The following is a 12,765-nucleotide window of genomic DNA, read 5'->3' on the forward strand; positions in this document are numbered from 1 at the left end:
AAAGCTGTGCACTCCTGTTTGCCAATATTGTTGAATTGTAACAAGTCTTTGCTGACTGCACAATTTTGGGTCCTCTCCAACACCTATCCAGCTTTCACAAGTGCAGGAGAGGGCTTTCCATGTCAAGAGGAAGCCAGAAAAGTAAATGCTTCAATTATTCTTTATTATGTGAATGAGAAAAGTAGACAGCAGTTTGCTGCATGGCTATGGGTGAAATTAAAAAAACGTTATTTTCCCACATTTATACTGACATAAGAGAGTCTCATTTACAGAGAACCTCAGTGATTTATCAGCACTTTTTACTGAGCCAAAAAGGGAAAAAAAAGAGGTAATGAGAAAGCTGACCCAACCGCATTATATACTCAGAAGTATTCTGCTGAAAACAAACCAGACCTTCAATGCTTAAATTCGCTTTTTTTTTTTTTAATTCTATCACTAGGCACTGAACGGTATTAAACTGAAGCCTGTTTTGCTGCTTCAGATAAACAGACTTTTTGTGTGAAATGTGAAAGTGAGGAGACCCTATTAGTTCTAAATCTACTGGAAATTAACAGAGAGATACTAAAATCAGCTAATTTGGAAAAAGAGAGAAAGCAAGTGTTTGAGGCAGATGGAACAAAACTGTCAGTCAATAATGCAGATAGAGGCAGGGGAAAATTAATCAAAAGACTGAATATATCAATCTCTGTAAATCAAGCCATTAAACAGATTTGAAGAATCACTCTTTTCAATTATTCCCATTGCAGTATTAGAGAGGTTATTATGTTGGAAGCCAGCTGAAGGGTTGAAAGCAAATAATGTTTTATAGTATCTGCCTTTGCCATGAACATCCCATACTTCCGAGCTAGATTTTTTGAGGAAAAGTAAAATGCAGTTGGTTCCAGAGAAGTTGGTGATGTTCACAAGGCCAGCCACGCAGACCAGGAGTGCAGAGGAAGCAGCAGATGAACTGAACAGTCAAACTGAAAGGAGCCATCAAATATCTACATGATATTTGTAGATACATCAAATATCTACATGATATTCACATGAGAGATCCTACTACTAACACTCATACTTTCCTGATGATTCAATATTTTGGCATGGTCTCATTCCACATGCATTATACTTCACGTTTTCTCTATATGCTATGTATAGGACAGAATCTTTATTGAAAAGGCCTTTCAAAGCAGGAGCAACATGGGTCAAATTATATCCAGACAATGGATAACACATGACAGTGTAGTGTAGCCAGTGGTACACGTCACAAGTATGATTATCCCCTGCCTTACACAACAGAATTCGTAATTATTTTGTGCAAATATACATTTAAAGTACTATTTTTTTTATCCACAGACAAGCAAAGACCATATATTGTATTAAAACCTCTTGTCACATTATAAGCCAGTAGGTTCTATCAAAAGATGACAGGTTTAAAAGATCTTTGGGTGAAATTTAGTAACAGTATAGAAATTGTCTACACTAAAGATTCTGCCTTATGGTGCACCAAAGAGGAAAAGGCAACTCCAGAAATTCTACTTCAGTTACACATAACATACACTACTTCAAAAAGTTTGCAAACATAGTACATTTGCTTTAGAGACTATTGGAAATAAAGAAAGAATGATTTATAAACATGTGAATGGCTGCTTACACTACCACTGGACATCTGCAGTGTTTCCTAGAAAGGCTACAGGAGAGGCTTGGACCTCAGCCAAATAGCAGTTTCCCAGTGGCTTCAGCACAACAAAACCCCATTCAAACAAATTTCCAAGAATGCCACGGAGACTCAGGACTAGTCCTTCATTCTTTCAGTTGATGCCATGAACAGCCTATGCTATGCTCTTAATCTCTGAATATAAAAGAAAAGGGCCTTTTGAAAATAATTTCTCTGCTCTGACACTAAGGTAAGATTTGGTAGAAAAGAGTGTGGAAGAATTATGTGAGAAGGAAGCCTGCTCAAGGGCGACAGCAAGGTCTTGGTGGGATCCTGGTCTGTAAAACTCCATGATCTGACTGATGGACACACTCGGAGAGCCACGAGCAACTCCGTGGTAGTAGCCAGTGCTGCAGCCACTAAAGAGACCCCTTGACAGGCAGGTCTGACACGGGATACAAGGTTAGATTTAGGCCTGGCAAGTGCCAGGTTTACAAGCTGAAGAGTTGGATTCCCTAGTAAGAACGAAAGGAAAAAAGAAACAAAGAAAAAAGAAAAAAGCAAGACCAAGGATAAGACAAAGTCAGTTGCTTTTGCAAGTCCTTTTTTTTTTTTCCCCCCTGAAAGCAGAAACTTCTATTAGAGCACTTCTAAAGGATATTCCTGTCTCTTTGAACCATAGGAAGAAATATAATTCTGTCATCTGTATGCCCAGGTCAAGCTTTAACCATATTTTTACTTAAATGTAATGTCATTTAAAAAAAAAAAAAAAAAAAAAGGAGGAGGGACTAGGACAACAAAAGTGCAATTGTTAAATGCATATCCAATGCAAGAGGTACTTCTATGCTGTGAAATCACTCTGTGATAAGTTAACTTGAAAAGGTTTTGGATAAAAAATAAAACCAAATACATTTTTAGAAGATACACTGCAATTAGAATTTCTATTTACATTTGCACCTGCTTCCACCTTCTTTTTTTTTTTAAATTACTGCTACATATAATTTTCTGCACAAACTTTAATAAAAAGTGCATTTTATGCTTATCATGTTTTAATATATACCCATGTTTGAGATAACTATAATGTAAAAATAATCTGACACTTCTTATTTCTACTATTGTCTATGTCTTCATTAGAAGACAAGATGACAGACTATCGAAGTAGTCCAAACCAGAGATGTTTTCAGAATGATCAACAGCTTTTTATATTAGACAGAAACCATAAAATACTCAACAGTTCATATCTTGTATCTAGATATTATTCTACCAGAAAAGCTCCCACTTTTGTATCTTAAGATGTAAAGTTGTTAGTGCACGCAAAACAATATATATAAAAGATGAAAAAATGTTAGCGTATGCACCATTATAAAAGATTTATAAATTAGAATTTACATTCCCATGTTCCGGGCTTCTGCTTGACTCAGATTTTCTTCAGGTCCAACAATTTTTATATTTCTGATAATGTTCTTGGCTTTTTCCCAGAATTTCTTGATGTGCTTTTCATGGTAAACCTCCTGTAATCAAGTTAACATTGTTTATAGTGAAAGAAAAGTACAAGTTGCTGTGAAATCATAAACATAGTGTCCAAGAACACATTCTATTCTATCCTAAACAAACAGATGGCAAGCAGTATTTGAAGATATTCCAGTATATCTGTCATTAAAATAAGCTCTTCCATCCAAAATTTTAGCAAAAGAATCCAACACATCAGCAATATAAATCAAAGCTGTACCTCCAGACCAATGACGTAAGATACACAGACTGTTTATGCAGTATTTTTTCAAGATATTTATTTTACAACCTTCAAAACCCATCTTACAACCTCAGTGGCACACAGGCGTTTTTTACGCCACTCCAGAATGGCTTTAGAGAGAGCTGCCACCTGTACCTAGGTGTACAGTCACGGTGATTGTTTCTATAATTTCTAATTACCCTACCTCTAATTTAAGAGAACTTAGCTGCATGCAATGCTTCCAAGCCAGTGCCCTCATTTGTAGCTTTTACGTATTATGGCTGACATTAGAATAATTAAAATATTGGGTAGGGTTTTCCCCCCTGTGATAAAAAAAGCTATTCAGTCTTTTATATTCATTTCAAATACCATGTGACTTCTGGCTGAAGCAATGAAACCTAGCATAGCCTACAATTCCTATGTGCGTATCACATTTATACCTTTAACATCCCCTTACAAAAGCACGCTGAAGACTTTAAAGATAAGCTCTGCTTCTATTACTCAGGTCTTTTGTGCTACGATATCAACAGTAACGCACGCCATGTGAAAAAGGGCAGAACTGTATTTTCCTCCCGTTTCTCTTCCAGCCCCGTTTTTTCCAAAAGACTTACACACATCTATCACCTCACTCATGAAAACAGCAACACCGAAGTCACTGGTGAAGTATCAGCAACACCAGATCATTAGGTAATTAGCAAAATGCATTAAAAAAAAATATTCAAAAAAGCAACTTACCTGTACTGCCATTCAAAATATACCTGGACACACCAGTCTTTCCCATGGCACCCAGCAGGAGCACCAAGAGAAATAGAAACTAACTGGGGTGCATTTAGATGAACTAGAGAAAAGCAAACTAGATGAAAAGCAAATCCAAATGTCAACTATTGGATAATAGTTATTAATAACATGCTATAACTTTTGGTCAGTCCTGAAGCGGTCAGGCAGTTGGCCTAGATGATTGTTGTAGGTCTCTTCCAACTGGAACTATTCTATTCTTATTCTACTCAATTGTTGTATGTCAATCAGTACTTCCCCCAGAAGCATACGCTTTAAAATACAATCTTTTTCATCACTAAAAGAGACAGAATCTAAACAGTTTCTTTAAGCAGACTTCAGTTAGCACTGCCACAATTTGTGTATTTTTTCCACTTCTGCATACTAAATTCTGAAAGATTACCTCCTCCTATGCATTTTAACTATGTACATATATAGAATCCATATACTCCCTCACATATTTTCATTCATACCATAATTTCCAAAACTGAAGCTTTGCACAATGGTAACATCATACTTACGTTATTATGAATGAAGATACTGAGTGCCTCCTTTGGGTAGTCCAGAGTCAACAGTCTGTCTAAAAATTTAGGTAGGAAAGGAGTGGGTTGTTCAATGAAAACACCAATTTTTACTCTTGGATATTCCTAAAAAAAAATGATATTTTGACACAACCAATAAGACTTGCCTCCTTTTTAAGATGAGTTATATTAAAAAGCACTAATGTCATGTAGTAACTTAGGTCACATAGCTTTCAAACAATCAAAACCGACTAGCTCAAACGTGCTATGCCCCCTGTTTATTTTCACTGACTTCACTAAATAAGAAAACATAATGGATTTAATATTGCTAGATAACTCTTTGAATTCCAATAACAGAAACCGGAAGTAGAAAATAATGTATTATGGTTTTTAAAATTCTTACATTAAAAAAAATTATTACAATGGCAAAAAAAACTGTTTAAGGAAATACACCTAGAACTGCATGGCAAATTCATTTTTTGAAAGTAACATATATATACATGTTAAATTTACAAAAAAAATAGGGAAGACCAGTTTTTTTTAAAAGTAGTTAAAGAATAAATACCACAAAATATTTTACTCATCTGTACTTTAAGCCAAAGACCGCAATACCCTTCCATACACTTATATGCACTATTTCCCCTTGACCATTATAAGTAGGCTCTCCATTACTTCCCTAATCACTGATTTTATCAAGACCTTTGATGAACTAACTGGAGCTTCTCCCCTTGCATCCAAGGACACTGAGGTTTTATGCACCTTATTTTATGTGAATTCACATCTTTTGAACAGTGATATTAATTCCTGGTTGGTACGTGCTTGATATAAAGATCATGACCACTAAAACAAACTTAGACAGCACTTTTCGTGTATTCCTAAAATATATTATTACATTATGCGAGACAAAGGAATTTAATCTTCAAAGGCCTCCACTCCTTCACAAAGAAATGCACTGATAAAACAAAAATTTTTTCCACCTCTAAAACAGACAGTTAGTATAAACTACAAAGCTCAGAGAGAAACCTTATATGAGTATAAAAGGCTGCAAGTTAGCTTTCCTTAAGTAAGCCAACACCCACTTGAAAAGTGTCTGGATAAGCCATCAGCACATGTTGAGATTTCAGTGTCACTGTCTGCATCGGAAATCCAGAAACATACTGGCAAGTGCACCAGATCGGAAACATTAGGCACCAATGTTTACCCTGACTACCTCCTATCCACAACTTCATCTGCAAACCTAATACATACTCATGCAGACATCCTAATAACTTCAGAACAGCCGATGAAGACAAGCACACTGATGTGTCTTGGAAAAAGCAACGGATATATTCTCTGGCAACCACTCCATTGAGGCTGGTGTCATGGTAACTGGTACCGCTGATTGCGAGCGATGAGGAAAGCAGCGTGTGCCATCGGGCTCACTAACCTGAACATGCACATGTGCTACCAATAATAGAACTGCTGCAATAAATTATTTTGCATATTTCTCTAATTCTAAGGCATTTTCCCCTTACTCTCCAGGACAACGAGAAGCAGGTTCAGGCTGGATCTGCACAGGTGATAGGGACAATCAGGAATTATTAACACTCCTTCAATACACCGAAGTGTGAACTGCTTGGCTCCAATGTCTACACTAAAATCTCAGGAGTGTGGCCAGAGCAAAACAGTGTTTAAATAATTAAGAATAAAATTCCTGCAAACTGCATCTCCTCAAAGCAGAGAGTTCATCGATCTAGACCCTGGATCACCATACTATAAAAAGTTGTCACCGCCTAATCTGAATCTAGGTCAGAATGAACAATTTTAATACCCAGCATTTTGAGTATATCAAGTCTGAAGTTTTGGTTTTTCCCAATTATGCCTCAGGAAAAATACTTTGGGAATACCTAGTCTGCACCAGGATGTTGTATTTTCTCTGACAGATTTTCTCATTTGTACTAAAGTCATACATTTGCCTTTTAAAGTTTACTTTTTCACAACCAATAGCTGAGCATATGACAATTTTTGAAAGAAATACAGAACAATGCTCTGTGCAGTTGTACTGAGACGAAGTCCAGGAACCCTTGCCACAGGAGGGACCCGTGAACGAGAGGATGAGTGAGGTCATCCTTTCCAACCACACGGGGAAGTCTCCACACCAGTAACAAACCTTAGGATTTAAGAAGTAACTCTAGGGTGATGAAGTTTGTTGTCCAATTTAATTTAGGTTTTAGCAAAAAAAAATCCTTAAGAAAGTGGCAAAAATTTACACTCATTGAGCCAAGGTTCTTCAACTTATTTACCATTACCCTGCTTTGATCCGGGCAGGTAGCTAATTTGGGGGTGGCATGGGCTGCTGACATTAGCAGAGAAGAAAGCAGTTACTGAGCATTTCCACACCTCTGCCGTGGTCAGAGCACGGGAGGTCTTGCTCCTGTGAACAGGACAAGGACCGAGCAAAAGACTCTCTGTTTGTGGCTCTCAGGTCCTTCACAGGTAACCCCGAAGCTCAACTTTTCACAGGCCATGCTCCCAGCAACTGCTCACACTGACCCTGGTAGTACCCGGGGCTCTTCTGCTTATTCATCACAGAACAACCTGCGCAGACCATGGCAACGCTTCCACCCATCCCTGCCTTGCATACACCTACCCCTGACCTTCATAGAAGGAATGATATCCTTGTGCCCGTGATGGAAAGCAGTATTATTTCAGCTCCTTGTTCTACACTAGAACTTATCTGTTTTGTGCTGCTAAAGTCAAGGTCTGTAGGTAAGCCCAGCCCAAAACATTGAAAGGACTCATTCATGCCAGAATTCATCTAAAGGAACTCAAAGCCCAAAACATAGTTGGTATCAACAAATCTGATTCTCTACTTGCTTATGAGAAGAACACAAAATCCTCAGAAGGTATGAGTGTATCAAAGCAGAAAGTTAAATAAAACAATATGGGAAGAATGATTAGAGGCACAGAGTTGGTATTGCTCTTTTCACTGAAGATTTCTTGTTAAGTAGCAACTAGCCAGGCCAGAAGAGAAAGCGTGTTCAGAAAATGGAATATTGCTTGTACTCAGAAACGTCTGAAGTAAACAATTCCACTGAGGCCAAGGAAAAGTCTCGTTATTTTTGCTGGCAGAGTGAGGCATGAAGTCCAAATGAATTACAGTAAGGAAGACACGTTCCAAGTAGATGTACATAAACTATAGGAACCTATCCAGTAAATCATTGCAAGTTACTGCCCATTACTGGTTTTAAGATTTAACTGCTTCCCAACCATGTTTTAATTGCGAACACCATTAGGAAAAACTTAGACAACTTCTTTTCCTCAGGTAAACTTTATGTTGAGAGTGCAAACGCTATTTTAGTAGAACAATATTCAAATGTTGTATTTTCAAAGGAAAATTAAAATTTAAAAAAAAAAGTTACAAGAAGAATCTGAAAGTTATTACAATTCCAGCAATAACTTTTTTAATCTATATTCCATCCATAAGCTGCTTATTGTCCAGAAATTCTTTCACTTTGTCCTTTCATTACAAAGATAACAAACTACTACTTCTTTCATGCTATCCTCAACGTGACCCTCTAAGGCCTGTTCTCATTCAAATCTTCAATACAGAACAGAAATGAAACAGCTGCTGGAAACAGGCTATTAAGAATAATCAAAATGTTCTTTTAAGTACAAGCCTTACATTTCCATGTGGTAGATCTTAGTATTTACTCTGCCTAAAATTTACTGAGTGCAAGCTGAAATATTTGTAAAGACCCCAAAGACGTCATGCTTGGAGCCAAAGAGCCAAAATAAGTTCCCGAATATGCATGTGTACGTGTATGTTTGTCCTATGAGAATTCTGAAGACTGAACTGATATTCGATCTCAGTTACATCAGATTTATTCTACAGATACACATTTGCATATGTAATATGGATATTGGTATCATCCTTTAAAAGGTGAAGCAGTTTTGACTATTTCTGTATCTCTCTCAGAAAACAGTAACTATAACCATGTTACAGTTAACTGTTAACCTCTATTTGTAACAGAAATTATTAAACTGATGCATATTCAAGTTTTTTGTAGGTCTGCAGTTAAAAATCTGAAATATCTAAAGAGTTTTTCTACCTCCCAAAAATTCTAATTATTCACTTGAATCTTCCATGATTCAAAAATGATTCATTCACCCTCAGTGAACATAGTTAACGACCTGGAGGGCTTTTGGGATGGGATCATCTTCAGTAATATTGGGGAAACCTATATTAAAATAAAATGCACGCATAAAAAAATTTCTACAAGTATTGATATTTCCAGTAAATTAAAATTCCATCTTTACAGTTTCATATACCAGAAAAAATATCCTGAGGTGTCTACAGAACATAATATTGCATGCTGAAGCCGCTTTGCCTCAGAAATCACTATACACCTACCAAATGCATTCAAGAGGGTTTTGTTCTTGCGAAAAGCATTCTTACCATTACTGTTGACAGGTCTAGTAAGTCTAAATCACAGATACTGCAACCAGTTTCCTGTGTCCAAGCATTGGGGATATAGTTTCCCAAATAATTCAAGTGAATCTGGTAAATAAATGAACAATTCAGATTAAAGAAACTTGCATGCAAATGGTGATTTGTACTTTTTAAAGAATGCTCATTTAATCCCTTATACCTGAAGGCAATTGACTGTCTATTTTTTTATTTAAGATTAAAAAAACCCAAAAACAGCTGGTAAAAGCTTTTTCTTCTTCTTTTCATTTGCAAACCAGAGATGATATTCTCCTAGCATCTACATTTATTGCTTCAGTTAAACCAAAAAGTTGTTGCAAGCATAACAACTACCAACTAAAGGCTTGTGTGATTTCCAAGACACAGACTATAGATCATTTAGCTTTCAAAAGCTGCTAGGCATGATTTCAAGCCCTCCCCCCCCCCCCCCCAAAAAAAAAATTATTATAGTTTAATTCTTTTCCCAAACCTGAGAGCCATCAACACTTCACACAAAGAGTGACCATATGAAAAACACATAGAAAATGTAGAAGATAGGTGCCCAGACAATGTGTTTTTGACAATCTATGCCAAGATTCAAAAGCCAGCCAGTGGGGTACGTTTTAAAGCAGCATCTAGCTTCTCAACCCATTTTGAATTGGCACTGAAAAAAATATGTACTTTTTCTGTTGATGGGCTGCCTCGGCTGCCCTGTCCTCCTGGATTCCACGGAAAGTTCGTGCAGAACTTCACTCTTCTCTACTGCCATTTGCAATGATTAAGGGATCTCTTATGTCGGGGAAAGTCTGCCTGAGTGAAGGCTGCTATTCATTCCTGCTCTACCACCCTCATCAAAAACCGGAAGGATAGGATATAATTTTGCATAGAAAACACACTCCTGTCCAATATTCAATCTGCATTTTATCATATTTGGAGCATTTGTTTATGCATATTGAAAATCATTCTAGACAGATTATAAATAGAATTGCTTGAACTTAATCTCAGAGATGTACAATAAAGTCTACAAAAATGAGTATTTCACAAAAAAGCCATTGCACTTGAGCAAAAAAAAAAAATTACATGTTAGGATGTCAGGATAATTTAGTAACCATTTCAAAGAAGTGTGTCTGACTGATGCTGTTTACTAACCTGCAAACCAAAGAGATTAAATACAAACCAGAACATTCTTATAAACAAAGAACTTTTACTATTTGGGAACTAATTCTGGGAATTAATTACTTTCATGATAGTTTATTTACTAACTAGTGAAAACTTTTTCCAATCACATTATATTTTTGTCCTCTTCTACTCTACGTTTAAAACAGAAGAATCTAATCACACTGACAAAGTGATATACAGCAAGAGTTTCCTCTTTATTTTTAAAACTACGTCACTACATGCAGAGATTGAGTTTTGTTTAATGTAGCATAACTTGTGGATTAGTATAAGGAGTTCCAACCTGAAACTGCTTGCCCAACTGTAAAATACAGTACCTTTCTTTTCATTGGCAAAGTGCCAGCAAAGCCAGTGTTGATAGATAACTTGAGGATTTAATTGAGGCAAAAAAAAATGTAGCAACTTGGAAGAAATTGGTTATATATTTCACCACTACTGAGTAGTTATAAGCCAAAGAGAGAACGGTATCATTATATTTACTACTTCCAAAGATGAAAGACAGTGCAAAAAATAAGAAGCAGCAGTCATTGGGATATTAATGAGTTTCAAGCTTTATTTCATTTTCCTGAGAGGCATTTTTCTGAAAATAAGGAGCTACAGTAAGGAACATGTATTCAAAAGAACTTAGAAAGTAGCTGTGCCCATCCTTTAGCCAACAAAGGCTATTAGAAATGATACACCTTTACGCTCCTTTGATACGTAACAAAAAAATGCAACTGCCATATGACCAAAACACAGCCATTTCTCCCAGAGAAATTGTGCCAGGTCCTCTGGACCACTGAATCCTTACACGTGGACAGAAGCTGCCGAAACAGCTTTTTCACAGGGCAGACAGTGCTCTACTATGAACCCAAAGCTCATAAGCCATGGGTACATTGCAGGAAGTGATCAATGACACTGAAGATGCAACAACAAAAGCCAGTTCTGTGTGTGTATATGTACACACACACATATATATATTTCTGCCTATGTACAATATTTTTTTATATATGTGTATACAAACACACACCAAGGTCTGCGGTAGGATCAGATGTGTTACTGTTTTATACCCCAGCCTGTGACTCTTGGTTAGATTTTTCTCCCCCTGGAAACCTATTCTTCTGATTACCATTTAATAACCAGATAGACATTCTTCACTAGCTTCAAGAATTGTTTTGTGATAGTGAACAAATTAACATAAGCTTACTCACTTCTAATATCCCATGCTACAATGAATTTGGTAGCAGAATGAGTTGTTTCAGCAGCGATATCAAGTTACAGTGATAGCAGCGTAACATGATGGAGGGAGATGTTAGAACGGTTTTTTTATCCTTGCAATTCTTATTAACATTAATTGGAAACGAGCAGTGGTGGTGTGCTATGGCTGTCTCAGACTCTTCCACCATTGTTTTTGCCTCTATTAAAATTGCCATCTTTGCACAAAAATAAAAACAAACTGTCACTCACTTTAGTTGGACCATTTCCATGAATGGTGATCGGTAATGTGTCGTACACTGAATTCCTTGCTCTTACTTTCGTTTCTTCAAATTTCAAAAGGACTTCATCTGAAAATCAACAAAGATTGTACAGTAATAACAGTTTATAAATAAAAGCTAAAATTTCAGAGTTCTTTAAGTTCTTGCTGATAAAATATACCCTGCTGTTGCTATCATTGTCAACGTTACTTACTTGGAAGCTTTTGTTCTTTTTTTAACTAGATCTTGAATGATAAGCTCTTTATGCTAAGTAAGGTTACATCAAACTTCAGCATTTGCCATCAGCAGGCTTCAGTATTTGAATAAAATCTGCTTTAAAAATAAAACTAATTTTGTGCAAATGCTATTTATAGAGAATTCATAGTTATTTCAGATATGATCTGACTATAAAAAGTTGTTCCATAATTGGAGGTTAAAGGTAAGAAAGGAATTTTGCAGAGATGCCATTTTTCAATTTAAATTCATGACAATTACATAAAGGAAATTCCACATTATTCCATATTCCATTTAATTATGTATAGCTATTTCCTTAAGAACATCTAAAATACAATTTTAGTTACCAATCTTACTCCTGTAACTAAGTTTGTGAAAGGAAACATGGTTCTTAACTTTGTATTTATTGCTCATTTCATTTACTGAAAACTATTTTTTCTATTTTAAATCAAATATTTTATCAATGGGAGAAATCAATTAATATTAAACCCAAAAGACCTGTAACTAATCTGGTAATCAGGCTTACCCATCCAAACATTTCTTTAAAACAAGTATATGTTTAGGGAATTACATTCATGGTTAAGCAAAGAAAGTGTTAATAACAGTTAATAAAACATACAACGTGCAAATCATACACTTACCAACAGCTCCATTTAGGGTCTGGAAAATTGTACATTTGTGGTCCAATGTAATGTTGATGCGTTCCTGAAATAAAAGTAGCAAAGCCAATGTTTTTACGGTAATGTTACAGTTATACTGCAGTGGCAGCAAGTAATCAGGCAAAACTACTCCAT

At 36.2% G+C, this 12,765-nt stretch overlaps 1 protein-coding gene across 2 annotated transcripts in view; it reads right to left on the minus strand.

The window, feature by feature from the left end:
- The window catches only part of PLOD2 (procollagen-lysine,2-oxoglutarate 5-dioxygenase 2), a 59,465-nt gene that overhangs the window by 16,293 nt on the left and 30,407 nt on the right, over positions 1–12,765 (minus strand). For both annotated transcript variants that reach the window (XM_075158331.1, XM_075158332.1), the window contains exons 6-10: positions 12,613–12,676; positions 11,730–11,827; positions 9,099–9,200; positions 4,661–4,786; positions 3,026–3,147 (exon numbers count right to left, since the gene is read on the minus strand). In XM_075158331.1, the coding sequence (XP_075014432.1) occupies positions 3,026–3,147; positions 4,661–4,786; positions 9,099–9,200; positions 11,730–11,827; positions 12,613–12,676 (512 nt within the window). The remainder of the gene's footprint in view (positions 1–3,025; positions 3,148–4,660; positions 4,787–9,098; positions 9,201–11,729; positions 11,828–12,612; positions 12,677–12,765) is intronic.

This window comes from Calonectris borealis, chromosome 9 (genome assembly GCF_964195595.1).
Source record: "Calonectris borealis chromosome 9, bCalBor7.hap1.2, whole genome shotgun sequence".
NCBI classification, from domain to species: Eukaryota; Metazoa; Chordata; class Aves; order Procellariiformes; family Procellariidae; genus Calonectris; species Calonectris borealis.